Source organism: Meira miltonrushii, assembly GCF_003144205.1.
Source record: "Meira miltonrushii strain MCA 3882 unplaced genomic scaffold FA14scaffold_1, whole genome shotgun sequence".
Taxonomy (NCBI): Eukaryota; Fungi; Basidiomycota; class Exobasidiomycetes; order Exobasidiales; family Brachybasidiaceae; genus Meira; species Meira miltonrushii.
In genome coordinates, this window is record NW_020289943.1 from 2,291,246 (window position 1) to 2,312,678 (window position 21,433).

General features: G+C 42.7%; 11 protein-coding genes across 11 annotated transcripts; 5 read left to right on the forward strand and 6 right to left on the reverse strand.

Annotated features, from left to right (window-relative positions):
- Positions 1-96: 96 nt before the first annotated feature.
- Positions 97-2,686, forward strand: FA14DRAFT_187571 (uncharacterized protein; the record flags this gene model as incomplete). Its single annotated transcript, XM_025501611.1, has 3 exons — positions 97-2,117; positions 2,178-2,583; positions 2,655-2,686. The coding sequence occupies exons 1-3, from the start codon at positions 204-206 to the stop codon at positions 2,684-2,686; spliced, it is 2,352 nt and encodes a 783-aa protein (XP_025357769.1). The 5' UTR covers positions 97-203.
- A 76-nt stretch (positions 2,687-2,762) lies between these two features.
- Positions 2,763-3,102, reverse strand: FA14DRAFT_141763 (DASH complex, subunit Dad3; the record flags this gene model as incomplete). The annotated part of the gene is made up of 2 exons (XM_025497150.1): positions 2,763-2,942; positions 3,007-3,102. 2 exons carry the CDS (start codon positions 3,100-3,102, stop codon positions 2,763-2,765), a joined length of 276 nt encoding a protein of 91 aa, XP_025357770.1.
- Positions 3,103-3,350: 248 nt separating this feature from the next.
- FA14DRAFT_116595 (putative ADE1-phosphoribosylamidoimidazole-succinocarboxamide synthase) lies at positions 3,351-4,377 on the forward strand (the record flags this gene model as incomplete). The annotated part of the gene is made up of 2 exons (XM_025496184.1): positions 3,351-3,494; positions 3,577-4,377. 2 exons carry the CDS (start codon positions 3,351-3,353, stop codon positions 4,375-4,377), a joined length of 945 nt encoding a protein of 314 aa, XP_025357771.1.
- Positions 4,378-4,767: 390 nt separating this feature from the next.
- FA14DRAFT_118149 (histone-fold-containing protein) lies at positions 4,768-5,184 on the reverse strand (the record flags this gene model as incomplete). Its single annotated transcript, XM_025496270.1, has 1 exon — positions 4,768-5,184. The coding sequence occupies one exon, from the start codon at positions 5,182-5,184 to the stop codon at positions 4,768-4,770; it is 417 nt and encodes a 138-aa protein (XP_025357772.1).
- Positions 5,185-8,798: 3,614 nt separating this feature from the next.
- Positions 8,799-11,354, reverse strand: FA14DRAFT_163342 (exocyst complex component Sec6; the record flags this gene model as incomplete). Its single annotated transcript, XM_025499812.1, has 3 exons — positions 8,799-8,872; positions 8,903-11,263; positions 11,303-11,354. The coding sequence occupies 3 exons, from the start codon at positions 11,352-11,354 to the stop codon at positions 8,799-8,801; spliced, it is 2,487 nt and encodes an 828-aa protein (XP_025357773.1).
- Positions 11,355-11,730: 376 nt separating this feature from the next.
- Positions 11,731-12,342, forward strand: FA14DRAFT_104760 (DUF1753-domain-containing protein; the record flags this gene model as incomplete). The annotated part of the gene is made up of 1 exon (XM_025495716.1): positions 11,731-12,342. A coding segment is annotated over one exon (612 nt), but the record flags the coding sequence as incomplete, so codon positions are not given.
- Positions 12,221-14,020, reverse strand: FA14DRAFT_159511 (putative ARO2-chorismate synthase). Its single transcript, XM_025498255.1, has one exon. The coding sequence runs from the start codon at positions 13,971-13,973 to the stop codon at positions 12,657-12,659; it is 1,317 nt and encodes a 438-aa protein (XP_025357775.1). The 5' UTR covers positions 13,974-14,020; the 3' UTR covers positions 12,221-12,656.
- Positions 14,021-14,269: 249 nt separating this feature from the next.
- On the forward strand, positions 14,270-15,659 carry FA14DRAFT_152859 (putative clathrin assembly protein AP47; the record flags this gene model as incomplete). Its single annotated transcript, XM_025497555.1, has 2 exons — positions 14,270-14,474; positions 14,545-15,659. The coding sequence occupies 2 exons, from the start codon at positions 14,270-14,272 to the stop codon at positions 15,657-15,659; spliced, it is 1,320 nt and encodes a 439-aa protein (XP_025357776.1).
- FA14DRAFT_14361 (uncharacterized protein) lies at positions 15,618-17,101 on the reverse strand. Its single transcript, XM_025497215.1, has one exon. The coding sequence runs from the start codon at positions 16,936-16,938 to the stop codon at positions 15,787-15,789; it is 1,152 nt and encodes a 383-aa protein (XP_025357777.1). The 5' UTR covers positions 16,939-17,101; the 3' UTR covers positions 15,618-15,786.
- A 703-nt stretch (positions 17,102-17,804) lies between these two features.
- On the forward strand, positions 17,805-21,197 carry FA14DRAFT_159514 (uncharacterized protein). The gene is made up of 2 exons (XM_025498256.1): positions 17,805-18,446; positions 18,517-21,197. Exons 1-2 carry the CDS (start codon positions 18,188-18,190, stop codon positions 20,736-20,738), a joined length of 2,481 nt encoding a protein of 826 aa, XP_025357778.1. The 5' UTR covers positions 17,805-18,187; the 3' UTR covers positions 20,739-21,197.
- On the reverse strand, positions 20,824-21,203 carry FA14DRAFT_159515 (uncharacterized protein; the record flags this gene model as incomplete). Its single annotated transcript, XM_025498257.1, has 1 exon — positions 20,824-21,203. A coding segment is annotated over exon 1 (265 nt), but the record flags the coding sequence as incomplete, so codon positions are not given.
- Between the last annotated feature and the right edge of the window lie 230 nt (positions 21,204-21,433).

Below are 21,433 nucleotides of genomic sequence, written 5' to 3' on the forward strand. Positions count from 1 at the left end.
GCAGACCGCCGGGCGCCCGCTTTAAGTCAAAAGTCAAAAGAAAAAAAGATGATTAGAGTCGCGATTGATGAAATGGAAATTTGTTTAATGACCATATTCAGCAAGATCTCAAAAGCAATGATGGCGACCATATTGAAAGTTAATTGACGATCGAGAAGCTTTGAATAGTACATCATGATCGTCAATGGCTAAGACTATCCAAGATGAATACAGCAGCATACATTCCGGTCGGGACGCCGGGCCCTTCGATGATGCAAGTGCCACCTTCTCCTTCCGTTGGACCTTCGATCGCAGCTGAGCATCAAAATCCTCGTTTGATACCAATTCATGTTCGATTGGTGCCAAAGGATATGTGGATTCGGATGCATGTAGACACACGATCAACAATTGGCTCGGTAAAGGATGCTTTACTGGAAAAATTACAAATTCCTTCTTATGATCCAAGTTTAAATCATTTCTTTTATGAAGATGCAAGAGCGGCTATGTCAAGACAAAACGCAACGCAAGCAGATGTTAAATCGTTCCCAAAAGCATTTGTTGCACGAATGCCAAAAAGGAACGCAAAAGAGATTAGACGTGCAGAAAGGGAAGCTGAAGCGGCAGCTTCTTCTAATCCAAGTTCAATCCACACTCCCTCTTCGAAGCTTTCGAAATCTCTCAACATTCGAAAGATTCCCACAATCAAGCAAGTTTCCACCTCAGCGCAAGCTCGTGCTATTTTGGGAGGAGATGCAGGGGTTGGAGGAAGAGGAAGTATGGGATTCATTGGGAATAATGTAGAAGCAAAAGACGGGAAAGAATCAAAAAGGGGGACAAAGAACAAGCTGTATCATACACAAAGACCAAAGGTGATTGGACCTACGACTAGGGCTCGTGTCATCTCTACCCAAACCGCATTCAGTTCGTCTTCTGATCTCGCTCACCCACTGAGCAATTCCATCAATGCTTCAAGCAGCACACCAATCAAAACAACGGTTCGAATTCGGACTGAACAACAAAATGGCGCGGATGATACTGCTTTTGATCTAACTCGTGCAGCAGGTTTGGACGCATATGCCGATTATTATGGCTTTGGACTAAGTGGCAATGAAGAGGCGAAGAGGCTAGAAGAAGCAGCAATGATAAAGTTGAGAGCGATGGATACAACTTTGGCAGAAGGCAGCTTAGGTGATTCACATGCCTTTTCTTCTAGTCCTGCCAAATCATCGCCGTCGTATGCCGACCGAACTCGGTACGATGATGATGACGATAATGATGAACCTCTTGATGGTCAACAAGCATTTGATGAATTGGTGCAGTATTCTGGATCGGCTACGCACTCAACTTCAACTCCAATCACAGAGGAAAGCACATCGCAGCTTGAGCAAAACACCAATTCTCTCGTGCGCAGATTGGCGGGCATCAATACAGATGAAATCTCATCATGGAAGGACGCAAGACATCCTCAAGCAAAATATTACGCTGTGCATTCCTACTCCAACGGGTACATAATGGAGGATTGGCGAACTCTTGCTGCTTTGCGTATTCGTCCTTTCGAATTGTTAGAGATTCAATATTCTGATCCACATGAAAAGGTTCACCTACCACGTCTCGGGGAAGCGAATGACGCAAGTTCAGGTAAACTTGATAATCGCTCACAAGCTAAAGAGAGAGAAGAGAACAATACTCCCACGCAATCACCCATGATTGGTGAGTATGACCGACAATCAAATGTACCATATCCGGCATTGGACAATCGTTATTTGGAGCCTTTTGCAGAGGCGTGGTGTTATATATTCAAACGAGGCGGTGGAACATCAAAAGCACAAAAAGCTGGTCTTGGCTTATGGAAATTACGCTGGATAAGCCTGCGTGGAAGAAATCTAACAGTTTATAGGACCAAATACCTTCGTCAAGGATACGATGAGGCGATGAATATTTGGAATTTGAATTCTGTCGAAAGTGTGATCAGTGAACGAGCTGATGGAGCAACACGACCTGTTCTTATGCCAATCAACGGTCAATGTCAAGATATCTTGACTTTAACATTTGCTAGAGCAACTGTTATTCCTAATTCGATCCACGATGAATCTTCCGATTTCCAACAAGCCACACTTTCGATGCGCTTCATCACGCAAGTGGATCACTGTGCTTTCTTTCGTTGTTTTGCAAGGGCACACTTTCACGCCTCACTCCAGCATCAAGACCCTTTTCGAGCGGCAATGGTGTTTGAATGGCGTAGAAAAGCCATGGCACGTTCTGTGATTGCAGGTTTGGGAGGAACAGTTGTACCGGGTAAAGCAGGTCGAAGGGGAGGCCGCAATGCTTTATCGAGAAAGCGATTGAGACCATCAGGAATGAGTCGAGATTTTGATGATGCCGACAGATGGAGTAGCGATAGCGATGGGGAGGATATTCCCGCTACGCAAACAGCTTCTCAACAGAATATCGTTGGCGGTGTGAAGCTTGATGCTGATATAACAAGTGAAACGTTTGGTTCTCGTGGATCACCTGCGTCTACTGAACATAATGCACAATTTGTGCCAGAAGGTGAAGAACAGAGTCCAGCAGCACAAGCCATTCATTCGTTCTTGGCACAACGGAGTGCTTCCAATGCTCGGATCACCGTTGATGACGATTTTATGTCGTAATCATCCCACATGTATCCATTAAAGAATCGTTTTTCCGTGTTCATATGTTCTTATAATACTCTATACACTGTATGAATCGCTAATATTGTACACGCATCCCGGAAGAGATTATCCTTAGTAAAATTACACATCTTATACGATTGTTTGATGCTGCTCTTCTTCCAATTCGTCTTGATGAGTCTGAATCAATGACCAAACGCTTGCTTTGAACAGTGTCAATACCAATCCCATCTTGCGTTCCAATATTCTCAAATCTCGCAAAAGGTGTTCGTGCTTTTCGCTCGAAGAGAGAGAGTTGGACAAATCGACGATCTATGCATAAATGTGTGTGTGTCAGTACACGATTTTCTTTTTCATCTCGATCATTGCAACTCACCCTTCTTATCGTTCCTGCCAATCGTGCATATTCTCCCAAAACCTCTTGTTCCTTCTCTGATAAGAGTCTATGACCCGAGTATGGATTCTCGTTCATATCGAAGATTTGTTCATTTGGGATGACGGGATTGTAGGATGATGGTAACGCGTGAAAGGGTATTGAAAGAACAACACAAGCACATTTACGCGACGCCATCAACGACGCCGAGGTGAGAGTGGTACGGGAAGTACACCAAAGATGCATGCATATTCTGCAGAAATGAAAAAGCTTTCATTTTAAACTTCTCGCGCTAATGGTGTGACTTCTTCTTCTCGATGATCCCGTCAATAAATTCCTTCGCAAAAATGTCTTCTGCATTGACAACAACTTCTCTACCACTTCCCTTGATCGCCAAAGGAAAGGTGCGAGATGTGTATGATGCAGGACAAGGTACTCTCTTGTTCGTAGCAACTGATCGCATTTCAGCTTTTGACATTGTTTTGGAAAATGTGAGTGCATTTCTTAGAACGATGTATGCTCCATCTCAAACAGTCATTCTCTAATATTCAATCATTCTTTCATTTATTCTAGGGTATTCCAGGTAAAGGCAAACTTCTACACGCTCTTTCTACATTCTGGTTCAAACTCTTAACTCCTCATTTGATCGGATCACATGTTTTGGCCGATTCGTTCGATGATTTCCCAGCTGAATTAAAGGAAAAGCTTGCCGGTGTGAAGGATCAAGTAGAGAATCGATCGATGTTAGTCAAACGTGCAGATGTTGTGCCTGTTGAAGCAATCGTACGTGGATATTTGACCGGAAGTGGATGGAAAGAATACAAACAACATGGTACCGTTCATGGAATTCGATTGGCAGAAGGAATTGTTGAAAGTCAAGAAATTCCAAACGGTCCAATCTTTACGCCAAGTACAAAAGCTGAACAAGGAGCACATGATGAAAATATTCATCCGGACAAAGTTAAGGATATCGTTGGTGCTCAACGTGCTGAAGAGATTAGCAAAGCAGCAATTCAACTTTACACCAAAGCATCCCAACATGCACGTTCTCGTGGAATCATTCTTGCTGATACCAAATTCGAGTTTGGCTTGATTCCACCTTCTTCGTCCGATCGACAAACTTTGATCCTTGTTGATGAAGTTCTAACGCCTGATTCATCAAGATTTTGGGATGCTAATGCTTATAAAGCCGGGGAATCTCAAAGCAGCTTTGATAAACAATACGTTCGTGATTGGTTAAAATCAAAAGGTTTAGATAAAGCCGCAGATGAAGGTACAAAAGTCAGCTTGCCATCCGATGTTGTACAGAGAACAGCAGAAAAGTATAGAGAAGCATACGAACGTATAACGGGAGAGAAGTGGAATTTGCAGTAGACCTCATCGTATAATGTACCATCAATCAGACAAACGAATGAATACAATCGAAGGAATTTAGAGTGATACAAAAGCTACCGAAAAGCCGAGATGGCGAGACATTTCAGATTCGTTGGAGACGGCAACCGCACCTCATAGCCCATCCCTTGAAACAAGAGAAGGAAAGCAGATTGAAAGAATCGCAATATTGTCAAGTACAGTACAAAAGGGGGAAAGGAAGGTGGAGTAGATAGAAGCCAGTAAGTAGCCGAACGAAGATCATTTGAGCAAGCAGAGAGTCATTATTGCATCGAACCAACGAAGCGGGGTAACATATGGCAGATTTTCTGGTCGATGTTATGCTCTTCTTGACGAGGTATGATCTCGCTTTGCCTATTGCCTTTTATCTATTTATTCGGCTGCAACACCACCTGCTGACTTTTTCTTGCCACTTGATTTGATCAAAGTCTTGTGAATGTGAGGCAAAACACCACCTCCTGCAATAGTTGCACGGATTAAACTGTCCAATTCTTCATCACCACGAATTGCCAATTGCAAATGACGAGGTTGAATACGTTTTACCTTTAAATCTTTGGATGCATTTCCTGCTAATTCCAAAACTTCAGCAGTGAGATATTCCAAAATTGCACTTGCATAAACTGCTGCTTTTCCACCAATACGAACGTTGTTTTGCGTTCTTGATTTTAATAAACGATGAATACGTCCAACAGGGAATTGTAATCCTGCACGACTGCTTTGAGTAACGGCTTTTGCCTTGTTATCTTTTGAAGCACCAGCTTTACCACCTTTGGATTTAGCGTCGACCATCTTTGCGGATGTTTGATAATAAGTTCGGTTTGGGGAAAGAGGATGGATAGATTATTGTTGTTGCTGTCGTTATGAAGACGGATAACGATTATCTCTTTTTTTGATGAAGATGATTGCTATAATGACATCCCAAACCAAAACAAACAACAATCAAAAGTCAACGAAATCACGCTCGGACAAAGAATTACGCTCTTGAGAAAGACGCCTTTTTTCACTGTCACTACACTGTTCAAATGCCTACTTTCCTTTCGCGTTTTTCGCGTCAAGGTCTCGCAGCGCACGCACAGCTTAAAGAGGCATTCATTTTAGTGCAAGTCAAAGCGATCCTCTCGGCATGAGAACAGTATGTGCGTATGGCTAATAAAGTCCACGTAATTTTGTTTATACCATCTCACGCCATTTCCAAAAACAAAGACTTTCATGGTGTAAATACACATATAATACAGATGAATGCCTAGCATGTGCTTCTGAAAAGTATAAATAGTGCTTCTATTGGACACACAGAATGAATTGGGACCTCTTTCGGACACCATGGATGGATGACTACAGTGGATCACACAATTTAACACACCATCATAATGTTATCACAAGATTAATTCACATAGAACGAGAATAAGAATACAAAAGGGAGAGAAAGAAACACTCTGAATCTGTAAAGATTGTTCGTGAAACCAGATTCCCTTTGTTTTACACAACGTCAGATGAATTTAGAAAATCTGTGACATTTTACGGTTTGGACTTTTGGTGATTTGATATTGATTGTTGATTTGTAGTATACCTTCGGTCATATGCGAATCGGTACACAAGCTTCTTGCAGGGGGACCTTGAGTAAAGGCGGCAACCATCGCGATAATCGATCAGAGAAATGATCCAATGAGCTGATAGAAGAGAGAACAATGACATGTCAGGAAATGATGGATGAAGTAGGTGCTAAACAGTTGGAACTCACCAATCAAACCTTCACAAAAACCGATCTTGTGACCACATAGACCTTGATCGATTCAGTAAAGATCATGCTAGAACAATTGGGCGGACAAAGGCGAAAGAGGTTGTTTTCCATCTAAATGTGTCTCACAAAGAATGCAAGAATGGACCACCTTTCCCATAACCCCATCGACTAGATGATCAATCGAATACGATCATGCTCACTTGGAGCGTTGGCGCATCTTTCTACGTTTACGGCGCAATCTGCGCATTCTCTTCTTTCTCCACTTAGCTCTCATCTTGGCCGGCTGAAAGGGTAACGAGGAGAAAGGATATGAAGTCAGTTAAATATGATCCTTTTCATCTTGTCTCGATTGCCTTTGTTATCGTTTGATACACACCTTTACCGTTCAAATTGGTGAGAGCGAGTTGATGGAACGGAAGAAGGATTGGTTGGAATAACGTAGCTTGTCCTTATTCACTACACATTGACTTTTGTGGGTGCAGTCAATGCGCAATACAAATGTGCGCATGAATACAATTTTAGGGCAATAACAGTATTCATATTGTACGGCAGTGTATTCAACTTCTTCAAACCTTTTTATGTGTCTTACTGCGCACTCGCTTAATCAGACTGGCAATACCTCGGCCGAGCCCCACATGAGAGCTAATTCCATTCAACAGCCATTCTAGAGCAGTGGACATATTATACTTATGGCCATGAGAGTCATGGTGATATCTAAACGAATAAAATAGAAGGAATAGCTATAGCATTGAGAGGCTCACTTTGGGTGAATTAGCATTGCGAAAGGTAAGTTTGCTGAGGATAGAGTCTTACCGCTGTATTGTCTGAGATTCATTTGCTCACGTGTTCAGAGTAGGTGTGATTAGATAATCGCGTCTCTGTCGCATAGCCCACGTCCATCATTTCGTCCAATAATTTATAGATGGTGACACAATTATCGTGGATATTCTATACAAGACTTGAATATAGAATCCTATTTGCGTAGAGAGAGGAACCTCCGACGTGCATTCACCTTAAGTCTTGGTAGAGCAAGAAGCATGAAAAAAAAACTCTGTTTGGCATATATTCATTGCCCGTCTGTAATTATGACAATAAATTATGAAGAAGTTGTCGTTGGCTCAAAGTGGCTTTGATCGAGCTTTTTGGGCGGCAGGTGAAGTATGATAGCTAAAATAACTTAAATTATCGCTAGCGATGTCACTACTATGTGCCTCCCGCAAGAATTCTGAAGAAATTGTGCGGACAATATTCCACCATATTATTTTGAATGACCATTTATGGAGCCAATATTAATGCACTTACCATTCAATCGGGCATCCTGTCGCCGGGCGTTAGCATAGATCTTAGGAATTGGTCAATCTGATTTTTGCCGATGGGGAATTGTTTTTGAATAACATTTTTGTTGAGTGTACATAAGGCATCATCACCATCATCACGGTCACATTAGAACATTACACTTTTGATTACAACGAAATAACGCAAGGATCGATCAAGACAAACGACAAACGCATAGAGGATTTCACCGAACAAAAGGATATGAATCATGTTTTGAGGTATGTCAAATCTGCTGATTCTAGACATGACAGTATCGTTGATCAATCTATCATCGGCGATTGTATTCTTATCCTGTTACTGGTAAAGCACATGTCTCATAAATAACATTTCTAAGAGCGCTTACATGAGCATCAGATGCAGTGATCTAACGTCCTTTCTGATGCGGTACCTCTGGCGTTTTACCAGGATACATCTAACGTTCCTTCCTGATGTGATACATCTGTAGTTTCTTCCTGATGTGATATCTCTGCAGTTTCTCCCTGATGTGATATCTCTGCAGTTTCTTCCTGATGTGATATCTCTGCAGTTTCTCCCTGATGTGATATCTCTGCAGTTTCTTTCTGATGTGATACCTTTGCAGTTTCTTCCTGATGTGATATCTCTGCACTTTCTTCATGATGTGATACCTCTGCAGTTTCTTTCTAATGTGATATCTCTAACAATCCTTCCTGATGTGATGTCTCTCCCGATACTTTCTGATGTGGTACATCTGACGATCCTTTCTGATGTGATATCTCTGGAGTTCCTATCTGACGTGATGCCTCTCCTGATCCTTTTTGATATGATACCTCTCCTGATGTTTTCTGATGTGCTAACTCTAACTATACATTCTGATGTGGTATCTCTGATAATTTCTTCTGACGTGATACCTCTGATGATCCTTCCTGGTGCGATACCTCTGACGGTGCTATCTGATGTGCTACTTCTAATGATCTTTTCTGATGTGCTACCTCTGACGAAGATTTCTGATGTGCTACCTCTAATGGTCCTTTCTGATGCGGTGTTTGTACCGGTACCCTCTATTAAGATACCTCTGGCTTTCCTTTCTACTGTGCTACCTCTGACGATGATTTCTGATGTGATATCTCTGACGATTCCTTCTGGTGTGGTATCTCTGACGATCCTTTCCGTTATGATACCTCTAGCGAACCCTCCTAATGTGCTACCTCTGACAGTTTTTTACAATATGACTTTGCCGAAGATCCTTACTGATATGGTACCTGTACCGGTCCATTCTGTCGTGGTATCGCCTTGGTTTCAAACTCTCATTCCCCGCAACAGGCAAGATCATGAAGTATCTCATTGCAAACTCTCGATCATACAAAACACTTCAAGTTGAGCTCACTGGTGGAATGTTTGCTTGTCGCCATCCGGCACCCATCAATCGTGCACTGGCTGCCAATGCTGTCCATCCCACAGCGCTAGATGGATCACCTCCAGTGAGTGCTTTGGTTGCGCCAGGCAGATTCAATCTTCCTCCGAAAAGGCCCGCTTCGCCAGCATGAGCAGCTTCCACCCGTCCAACAATCGTGATCCCTCCTTCAGGTATCTCGCTCAAATTCTCTTGCTTGACTTTTCTTCGTGCACTTTCCATGATTGCGGTCACGTCACTCTTGTCTATATCATCCCGTGCTCGCATTAAAGCTTCGAGAAAAGCTAACTGTGAGCCATGTGCTTTTGCAAACGTCCAATAAGATAAAAATACCATCGTCGATGATGAAGTGATCATCGAAAGAACCATATCCAAGACTTCAAAGCGCGAAGCAACATCTTCGGTAGATTTGAAAGAAGCAAACATCGATCGACATTCCTCAATGTCTGATCGCATTCGTTCACCCGCCGAAGGCATCCGTAATTTGCTGGTTCGCCGGAGAGAGCCTAGGTATGACGTCATGAATCGATCCATCAGATCATTGCACAACACATCAAATAAGTCCGGATTGACTCTTTCACTGTAATCAGAAGTATAATCCCGAATCGTTTCGATAATGGTTGTCATGATGCCTTCCGTATACCATTGCGGGTAAGAAAATAGATCCTTCAAGACCGGTCTCAGATCCGCAAAGACGAGATCGACCAAGACTTGGGTACAACGCTTGCTGACGTCCAGATATCCGTTAATCACATTGTCGATCGCTTCACGAATCTGTGGTTTGTACTTTTCTGAGACCATTCCCTCTACCCGCGTCATGAGTGCCTCGCCATAATCTGCACTCCTTAATTGATCGTTTGCCAGAGCGATCACATATTCTACCAATCCTTCTGTTACCTCTTCCGGTCCTTTAGCTTCTCTTTGCTTCTTGAATTCTTGTTCCAATACACGCAACCAAGTCGCCTGACTTGCACGCATCGCTTGACAAGCATGCGAAACGGCTCGGGAAAGAATGCTTGCTTGACCAGAATCTGCTGCAACATCCACTTGTTGATTAATCATTTGGAATAAAATCGCAGCATATTGCAGTCCGTATAATCCTTCAGAGCTTTCGTCGGGAGCACGTTCTCTTGCAACGAAATCGCGCACTTCATCCGACATTAAGTTGGCAGTCCATTCGTCAATCTTTCGGGTAATTAAGCCGAGATAATCATCGATTATCGTCTGTTCCTTTCCGCCCAACAAGCTAGGTTCAAGCCACTTCGAGTCAACATCAAGTTCTTTGGTCATTGTCTTCTTGTACTCTTGACCGAATTGATACAGAACCAACAAAATACTCGCTTCGGGATCAGTTGCTAAGATTCTATTGCGAAGAATTTCACCTAGATGCTTGTGATACGATTTAACGTAAAATCGGAAGATGTTATAATCACTCGGAAAGACTTTTTCCATCTCTTCCTTCACGAAATCCAGATCCTGGTATATCCAGTCTAGATGGCCAAGGAAATCAGAATAATCTGCACGTTCGCCTTCATCTTTCGGAGCGCCAAATCGGGACCAGCACTCGTCAAAGAGCTCTCGATTGGCTTCGTCCAGTCTCTCCATTAGCTTCGGTCGATACAATTTGATAACTCGCGCATTAGCAATGACGGATCGGAATCGAGCCGCTCCTTCCAAATTTGCTTTTTTTGCAAGTCTGATAGCTGCTGCTTTTTCATCTTCCCGACTTTCCTTCTCTATGATCTTTAAGACCAGAATCACAATCGTCAGATGTCCATTACGCAATAGCTCCATCATTTGACTGCAAATTTCCATCAGATATGCTTCAAAGCGCTTTATCAGACCATCCAATGGTGAGAAATATTCATTGAGTGTTTGTCGAACTTCAGAGGAGCATCGGCGACCGATCTGAACTGTCTCATTGCGGAACAATTCCAATTTGGAGATGTGAAAGTGCAGCACAAGAATATCATTGGATGGATTGAGTAGATCCTCTTGCGCTTTATGCAATCGTATCGCCAAAGTTTCAATCTGAGAAGGAAGCTTTTCTAGCTTTTCCAGTATGGAAGCTGTTTCGACAAAATTACGATGGATTTGTGAAACTTCACTGATCACACGGAAGCTTCTTGATGCATTGGTATTGCGCGATGTTGAGGTCATGCCATCATGTGTGCCCATACTTTCACCGCATATGCCCTCAATCTCGGTGAACGAATCACGAATGGAAGTCACATCTTTCCGTGTAGCTTGTAATTTGATCAATCCATCTCGCGTGGCTTCTAATTGTTCTTTTGCCCCGCTTTTCAATTTTGCCGAGAGAGAGCTTTGTTCTTTAAGAAGTTTCTTTCGTAAAGCTGGTATCTTTGCAAGATCATCAGGTGATTTGAGATGATCGGCAACTAGATTGGTAGAAGAGACAAAACCTGGCGCTGCAGGATTGAATGCGTTTGGTGATAAGTTACCTATTTGTGGTGATTCATTTGTTGAAGCTCCAACAGATCTGATATGAACCATTGTCGTTTGCCATCAAATCTTGTACAAAGCTGGCTAACAGCCAAGCATATTGATCAAGATTAGATGGTAGAAGGTTGTTCAAAGTACCTCATCACGCTCAGACCCTCTCATAGGCGTGTGCGGCCCCGTGGCTTGGGCTTAAAAGTGCAGCATTTTAAAAGGCGTAAAGGTCCAACACGTGTGTGTGTTTGAATAAAAGATACTTTTATGTTACTCCTTCTTCCTTACTCTTTACCAAATCATTCCCAAGTTTGACATACACTCGACATCAAGAAGTAAGTCAGTCGTTTGACTTGATCAAGGCTTAAGACTTCAAGTGCAACTGTGCTTGAAGTATCGGCATCAAGACACCATGTCACGAGTACGTTTTCGCTTTCCTACTTTTCATAATCAATTGACTTCCTTTTTGGGCGTTCTAGATTTGCGGGTAGGAGCAACTGTGATCACTTTATTTGCTCTCTTTAACAAGATTGCAGGAATATACGGAGTGATTGCTATCTTTCAAGGTGGAACGTTTTCACAAGTATCACTATATTTGTACAGTTTAATCACATTATTCCTCTTCCTTTGGGCTATTCAAGGTATATCGGATGAAGATTCATCAAAGGTGATGCGCTACTCCCATTTGTTCTTGGCCGATCATATGCTCAGTACAGCTTGGACTTTATATTTTGGCTTAGCTTGGTTCCTTTTCAATCCTCATGATGGGCAAAAACCCCCATTAAACGAATATCAAGAAGGATTGATGGGTTTGATCGAGAGCATTGAAAGTCAATATGAAACGAGCAAACCTATTCATCATACACCTTTGACTGGACAAGCACGCATAGATGCTGCTCAAAGGGTCTGGAAAGGTGAAAGAGGCTTTAGCGCTTTTGTGTTGATCTTTGGATGGATGATCAAAATCTATTTTGCTATGATTTTGTATTCCTATGCAATGCACCTTCGTCATGGCACATATCGTACTTTGCCTTTATCAAAGCCAAGTAACTTTACACAAACAAATGGCAATTATCAAGCTATTCGAGGTCAATCTTTCGAATTGGATGGAGTAGATGAGGAAGAAGTTGGCGAATGGGAAGAAGGACATGAAGCAGTAGGACCGTCAAAGAATAAGAATCAAGGTTCTGCGACCGGTAATGGAACGGCAAGAAGCGATGGAGAGAATGCTCAAGTTGGTGCGGGAATATCAAGGCCTTTGAGTCGATCGGCGGGAAGGACGGCAAATCACTCCGATTGGCAAAATGACGAATGAATGAATGAATGTATTCTAGATGACATGTACTAATTAAGGATTACCTTTCATGATGATGTTGTTGTCTGATTCACTTTGAGCTTCTTCGTCAAGCGCATACTATTAGGCAATGCTAAAACAGGCTCGCTCGATAAGCGACCGGCAGCCATTGTTCTTGCATCTTGGGCCATCAATGCATCCATAATCGCCAAAGCTGCCATTGATTCTACAATTGGAACAGCTCGAGGAACAACGCAAGGGTCATGTCTTCCACGTGTGGCCAAAGTACCTTGTTTGCCTTCATAACTGACGGTTTGTTGATCTTGAGAGATGGTAGCAGGAGACTTGAATCCGATTCGGAAATAGATATCTTCTCCGTTGCTAATTCCTCCTTGGATGCCTCCGCTCCAATTCGTTACAGTGCCAAGGGAACCATCTTCTTTTTTGATGAATAGATCATTATGTTTCGAACCTGCCACTTCTGTTCCTCTGAAGCCTGATCCGATTTCAAAAGCTTTCGTAGCCGGAATACTGAGCATTGCATGTGCCAATTTTGCCTCCAATTTATCAAAGCAAGGTTCTCCTAAACCAACTGGCACACGACGAATGACACATGTGACCGTTCCTCCGATCGAATCGTTTCTTGATTTTGCCAAAAGAATTCTCTGTCGCATACGATCCGCAGCCTCGGGATGTGGACATCTGATATCAGTCTTATCCACTTCAGATCTGGTTATCGAAGAGAGCAGTGATCGGAATTCTGCGCTTAGAGGTTCTTCACTTTCTTCATCCGTCATTCCGTTAGTTTGTATGGTATTGTCAATTGCCGTTTGAGAAGAAGCATTATCGATTGATTTGGAAGGCGCCAAATGTTCTCCAGGGAAGCGAGGGATGTGCACCTTACCAACTGATGAAACAAATGCAACGATTTCCACACCAAAAGCTTCTTTCAAGTATTTTTCCGCTACAGCACCTGCTGCAACTCTTCCAATCGTTTCGCGAGCGGAACTTCGACCGCCTCCTGAACTACTTTTAAGTCCATACTTTTCGATATAGGTATAATCTGCATGCGAAGGACGGGGATACAAATCCAAAGTTTCATCGGTGTAATCGTTTGGTCTTTGATCTTCGTTTTTGACCAACATTGCTAAAGGGGATCCTAAAGTGATTCCTCTTTCTACACCAGCTTGAATGTGAACCGCATCCTTTTCGTTTCTTGGCGTCGTTAGGTTGGATTGACCTGGCCGTCTACGTGAAAGTTGTAATTGTACATCCGATTCGGACAATGCCATTCCTGGAGGAACTCCATCGACGATACATCCTACCGAAGCACAATGTGATTCACCATAAGTGGTTACACGGAAATGACTACCAAATGTAGACATGCTGAAGATGATGATGGGTTTCCGTCAAGACGCATTTATCATCTAAGTCCTTCCAAATAAAAAATGAAAATTTTAGGAAGAACTTCGCGTGTGCGCTTAAGGCCTGCTTGCATGTGCATTTTGGCCCTGAGCTAGCGAATACAATTATTGTCAATGCGAGAGAAGTAGACTGACTGTCACTATTAATGCGTGCGTATGCCGAAAGCCGCTTCATACTAACCACCACAACCATCATTACCGCCATCGAATCAATTTGTATTGCTTGACCTTCTAAAGGACATTACAAGCACACAAAAATGGCATCATTGGTAGCCATTGTCGATGTGAAGGGCAAATCGCTCATTCAAAGGTCGTACAGAGATGATGTTGCACCTACACAAGTTGAACGTTTTTTACCTTTATTGCTTGACATGGAAGAAGAAAGTGGCGGAAGTGCTGTAAGCCCTTGTTTTACCAGCGAAGGCATAAATTACATGTTTATTCGACATAATAACCTCTATCGTAAGTACAGATAGGATTGAGTCAGTGACATCCTAACGCATCCAGCTGATTTGTTTTTCTCTTTCCACAGTCCTCGCTCTATCAAGACGTAATTCAAACGCATCTGAGATCTTACTCTTCCTACACAAGCTGGCTTCTGTCTTGGAGGAATATTTCAAAGAGCTAGAAGAAGAGAGTATTCGTGACAACTTTGTCATCATTTATGAATTATTGGACGAAATGATGGACTTTGGCTATCCACAAACGACAGAGAGTAAAATTCTACAAGAATACATCACACAAGAATCACACAAATTGGAGGTACAAGCACGACCGCCAATGGCAGTGACAAATGCCGTCTCTTGGCGTAGCGAAGGAATACGTTATCGTAAAAATGAAGTCTTTCTTGATGTTGTTGAATCGGTCAACATGCTCGTCAATGCAAACGGGAACGTGGTACGAAGTGAAATCTTGGGCGCGGTAAAGATGAAGTGTTATCTATCCGGAATGCCAGAATTACGTCTAGGTTTGAATGACAAAGTAATGTTTGAAAGTACGGGAAGAGCGTCAAGAGGGAAAGCGATCGAGATGGAAGATGTGAAGTTTCATCAATGTGTTCGACTTTCAAGATTCGAAAATGATCGAACGATCAGCTTTATTCCGCCAGACGGAGAGTTTGAATTGATGAGCTACAGATTGAGCACGCAAGTGAAACCTTTGGTCTGGGCGGAAGCTGTTATTGAGAGACATGAAGGCAGTCGGATCGAATTTTTGGTCAAAGTCAAAGCGCAATTCAAACGACGCTCAACGGCAAATAATGTAGAAATCCACGTTCCTGTTCCCGATGATGCTGATTCGCCAAAATTCCGTGCAGCTGTCGGTTCGGTTCATTATGCTCCAGAGAAGTCAGCAATGGTTTGGAAGATCAAACAATTAGGAGGAGGAAGAGAGTTTCTAATGAGAGCTCATTTTGGCTTGCCAAGTGTAAAGAATGATGAAATCTTGGATCGTCGGGCACCCATCAACGTCAAATTTGAAATTCCCTATTTCACCGTTTCGGGCATTCAAGTGCGATACCTCAAAATTGTCGAAAAGTCTGGTTATCAAGCATTGCCATGGGTTCGTTACATCACCCAGAATGGAGAATATGACTTACGTACTCAAAGTGACAAGTCACAGGCCCGTCTAGCGCCGTTTGCAGCATGATAATCTCTGATAGTATCACCGTACACTTTCCTCACGGACGAGCTTTTGGTGGTAGCACGCGGATCAGAAGCCTAGAAATACAATTGTTATACTATACATACATGCGTCATTCTCGCCTTTTTCTGGCTTAGAACCCATACCGAGATTTTGCTTCATTACGAGCTGATCGCCCCTTGGCCCACTTTTCCTCCAATTCATCCTTTTTCTCTTCAGCTTGAGCGATTAGACTGGATAATTGACCTTTCCGTTTAGCACGCAGATTGAGAGACTTTTCATTCTTCTTTTCACCTTCTTTCTCATCGGGAATGTGAATAGTAGATTGACCTGGACCTGCCACGCTAGCAGCAGCCAATGCATACTTTCGATCGATATTCGAATCGATTGATGGTTTATGAGAGGTATTTGCTTGACCAGCTTGCAAAGAATCTTTTTCGGCGTCATTTCGATGAGATTGTTCGGAGAGGAATTGTTGATATTGCGCATGTGCTTCAGGCGTGACTGGGAACCAGCTACCGTCCGGACCTTGTTGCCAACCAGCATAAGGATCTGTTGAATCGATCGCTTGTTCTTGAATAGCATCAGGTTCTATTCTCTGTTCCTCTTCAATTGTAGGTGCTGCTGAAATGGTGAAAGCTGATCGTTGAAACGATTGAGTGGGTGGCGGGATGCTTGTTTCATGAGCGATTGTCGATGTGAGATCTTTAGACGATGATGAGCGAGATTTGTTGAGCTCTTCATCCTGCGCTACAGAAGTTGCTTCTTGCCTGATTTTCGGTCCTGTCTTTGCATTGGTAGAGTCTTTCAAACCAAGCATTGCGCGGAAATCATTGTTACCCTTTGCTTTATTCTTGTCTAGGTCTGGGTCAACCAACGTGAGAGCACCAGATGAAGCGGAAGAAGACTGTAAGCCAAGATTGTTGATATTATCTTCTTCGATTTCATCTTTCTTTTTAGCTGGCAAGATGGGCTTTTGATGCTTTGGTGGAGGCAACATATTTAACAAAGAATGGCCTCCAGGCTTCTTTTCAGCTGCTTTCAATTTGAATTTTTTGGATTTATCATCTTGACCTGCAACTGATTCGATTCGAATCTGAAGTCTTTCTGCTTTTCTCTTGTTGGTATTCAAACCAGAAGTATCCTTTCTCGCCTCATTTTGGACATTTTCAATTTTTGGCTCACTCTTAGTAACGCTTCCGTTCAGTGGAGCATTTGAGGCTTCAGCATTCAAAGGTCCAGCGTCATCATCTGAGTCTGAATCATAGCCAGTCACCAAAGGCATGAATGGCAATGATGAATATGATGGTTGTTCAGTGTTGTTCTCTCCGGTCTATGCACAATCACGTGTAAGCAGATCAATGCGCTGCGCCTTTTCTTAAACTCTTTGCTTGTATTTGCGTAGGGTATAAATAACACGCGTCCATTAGATCCAACTTCTTTCCTTCATACTTGTACGTATCCAAAATACCAACCATTTGATTGATGATCATCTTTTGACTGACAACTCTTCTTTTTGCTATTCTCTCTCTTTCTATCAGACCTTGAGGTGGCATCGTCGCTCAAGCATGTCGATGTCGAGAGTGGACTCGTACCATTGCACGGCGACCATTTGTCCATTTTTCAGTACGAGACTGCTCCCGGTATATGGCTCCGCTATATACCGCCTTCCAATGTTTGGCCCTGCCCTGCTCCGCTTCGGCGGGGTGGGGCTTTTTTTTATGTCACTTTTTCGTTACCCTCTTTACGTCATGATGATGATGATGACGAATGAATGCATGCTGTCCCACTCGATTGAATGAGATTGAGCAGCTAAGACTGATTTCAGAATACAAGAATAGGATCGAATTCCATCATTTTGATCTTCTATCTCCATATTTACAACGATCTTTGACACTTCTAGAATAGAATCAGCCTTTTGCTCGTCCATCATCTTCTCCCTCTCCCTCGTGATCATATTCTCGGATGGACAAGTCGCGTGTCTAATTTCACTTAGCATGGCCCATGCACCGCCCGGCTGCTTAGCCTTTAAAATTCAATTTAAGCCACGCTTGCATGCATATATTCAATTAGAATAGCTTAATTTCTTATACTAATTTAAGCACGTTGCCTTTCATTCAATTCCACGTTCGCTCCTCTCCCCGTATTCTTCCCCCCTTACCTTTTATAATAGCAATCGACACCGCTTAAAAGTGAATAGGAAGTATGGCTTGGACCTCCTCCTTCTCCTTTCATACGTTTGAATCGTGTGCGTGTGACAAATAAACATTTTTAGTTCATCTTTTTGGACCGTGCGCAAGAAGAATGATGCATTAAAGCATTCAACATTCATGCTATGACCCCAACCAGGCTCAAGCGGCGGCGGGTACAAATGATGTCAAGTGCAAATCCTATCTGTCCCCTTTTCTTCTTCTTCCCATCAACAGACAATTGTCATCTTTTTCATCTCATCACCAAATCTTCTTCATCTTCTTCCTTCATCTTCTCATTTCCCCTCCAAGAAAAAGATAAAAGATTTGAGTCACTTCACCATCATGTCTAATGTACAAAAGACATTGGCTGATTTGGCTTCCAACTTTGATGCTTTGCCAAGCTATGCTCGCTCAGCTTCATTGCCAATCCGATTTGGATTGTACTTCCTATTAAGCATCTTGGCAATCGCCTGTTTGGCTCGATTTGTTAAACCTGTTCGAACCATTCTCGTGTTCGCATACACTTGCTTTTTACAACCAATCGGTCAACATTCCAAACAAAGTGAACGTCTAGATGCCTTTTACCAAAATCAAGCAACAGGTGAGTATATAGAATATGAGATATTCACCATGTCAAATCCTCTAACGAATCCTTCTCGCCTCCTTTGCAGTATATGATGCTACAAGAAACAGTCTTTTGCGTGGACGTCGAACCATGTTGAAATTGGTTGCTGCTCAATTACGTGAAATGCAAAAATCCAATCCAGGCAAACCTTTGGTGTGGGTAGACATTGGCGGCGGGACGGGCTGGAACATTGAACAAATGTCGGAATACTTTCCAATCGAACAACTTGATCAAGTTTACTTGATTGATTTATGCGAACCTTTATTGCAGGTTGCTCGTCAACGTTTCAATGCTCGTGGATGGAAGAACGTTCGTGTTCTTTGTCAAGATGCAAAAGAATTCCATTTACCCGATTTGCAAGAAGGTCGCAAAGTTGATTTGTTCACATGCAGTTATAGTATCTCCATGATCCCTCCTTTTTATGCCGTTTTGGATCGTGTCAATGATTTCCTTGACCCTGAGACCGGTGTATTTGGCGTGGTTGACTTTTATGTTTCGGGAAAGACTCCGTTTTCAGGCGATAAGACTGCTTTGATCGGTGGTGATTCTCGTCGTCATTGTGGTTGGTTAAGCCGATTCTTCTGGAGTCACTGGTTCGAATTTGACCATGTTGAATTGCACCCAGCAAGACGTGACTACTTGGAATACCGTTTTGGAACGATCAAATGCTTTAACGGTCGCAATGACTTTATCGTACCATTCATCGTTCGTATTCCTTATTATATTTGGTTGGGATGTTCAAGACAACGTGATACCACAAATGCCATTCAAGCATTCGAAGTGGAAGCAGGTAACCGTGTCATCGTTCCTCCTTCTTTCCCTGAATTATCTTTCTCGCACATTTTGCAAGCAACACAGGCGGCACAAATTGCTGAAAAAGGTGGCTTAGACTCGGCAATTTCCACTTCCGCTTTTGATATCACTGGACACCAAGGTAACAGACTTGTTCACCGTCGTGAATCAGAGCATGGTTCCGTCAGTTCGACTTCATCTGCTTTCCGTATCGACCTTGGACCTCATGTTCCATTGAGCTCATTCCATTATCAACGTCGTCAATGGCGCTTGCCATACATCGATCCTGATTTCGCCAGTTTCCGTTCATTCATTTACGGTTTCACTTGGGAAGATCCTCACGTGGACATGCAACATTTGGGACTCAACAAAGACTCTTCCATCTTGTGTATCACTTCTGCGGGAGATAATGCTCTGCATTATGCTGTAGACGCTGAGCCCAAACGTATCCATTGTGTTGACATGAATGCTTGTCAAGGTCACTTGCTGGAATTGAAGTTGGCCTGCATCGCTTCGTTGGAATATGAAGAGTTTTGGACTTTGTTCGGAGAAGGCAAGAATGAAAAATTCCGTGAATGGCTCGACAGTCGTATCTCACCTTATCTCTCCTCGCATGCCTATCAATTCTGGAGATTGAACAATTCTTACTTTGACAAGGCCTTTTACTTCCGTGGATATTCCGGTCATGCTTTGCGTTTGGCCAAAGTCGCTTTCGCTTTGGCAGGAGTTCAAAAGCACGTTGATGCTTTTTGTGCAGCAAAGACTGTCGAAGAGCAACAAGCTATCTGGAATAAACATTTGCGAAAAGCAATGATTAACAAGCAAATGATTCGTTTCTTCTTGAGTAATCCGGCTTTCTTGTGGAACGCATTGGGTGTTCCCATGAATCAATACAATTGCTTCCGTAACGAAGGTGTAACCGTTGAACAATTTGCAGTTGACACCTTGGACACAATCGCAAGCCGTAACTTGGTACGTGATAATAATTATCACTACAAATTATGCCTTCAACACAAATATTCGAAAGAAAGTTGTCCATTATACCTTAAAAAGCAAGCTTACAAAAAGTTGCAAAAAGATGCATCTGCATTACTGGACACCTTTAGATTGCATACGGATTCAATCGTAAACGTTTTACGTGGCTTCCAAGATGGAAGTTTGACACATGCAATCACTATGGACCATATGGATTGGTATGATCCCGTTCCGGATTCACAACCTGCTCCAACGATTGAACAAGCAAGACGTGATCAAGATAAATCGGTGAGCGATTTAGATCGTGAAATTGTTGAATTGAGCAGAGTGATCGCTAAAGGAGGAGCAGTATTTTGGAGAAGTGCGGCCAAAAAGCCATGGTACAATGCAAGATTTGAAAAGATGGGTTTCCGTGTGGAAGCCGTTCATATTCGTGAAACTGGTAAACCGATCGATAACGTAAACATGTACGCATCCTTCTATAAGGGAACTCGCATTTGATCTTGTAGAGTAGCCTCTCAAAATATACATCTATACATCTTCCAATATTCTGAATGGTGCGCTTGACTCTTTCCTTCATCATTGGACTCACGCGGGAGTGTAAAAGTGATGGATATGAGCATGCTAATGGCAATACTTGCGGGCACAACAACTATACAGACTCTCAAATCAGTTCTCGGCGGAACTATTTCACCATACAAAGCTGCAACTCATCATCACAACCTGCAAAGCGGGACGTTGCTGCAGAGTTTTCAATGGATAAGAGAGGTTCCTCTTCTTCTCTAGAGTCTGCTAATATTTGCTTGTAAGAGCCCGATGAATGCGAGTGTAGAGACATCATGAATGAAGAAGCTTTGACCGGCTTGATCAACCTCACTTCAAAACAAGCAACGATGACGTACTTCTTTGGTAATGTTGAACGGATGTAAAGCCAAAGAGTGTGAAGTGAAAGCATGGAGAGGAGGGCAGAGAAAAGACAAATGTTGATGTCAAGTGTGCCATTTCTTATGTTGTGCCACTTGTTTGAATGCTATGTCATGATCCGATCTTGAGCGACGTACGAGATGATCTTTCATGAATCTCAAAAGGTTTTATCTGGTCGGCTTTTGAATGCGGATGAGAAGAGGCTACCAACAGTCTCTTCTTACTCCGCTATCATCATCTTCTCCTCATTCCACCGTCATCATCCTCTTCCT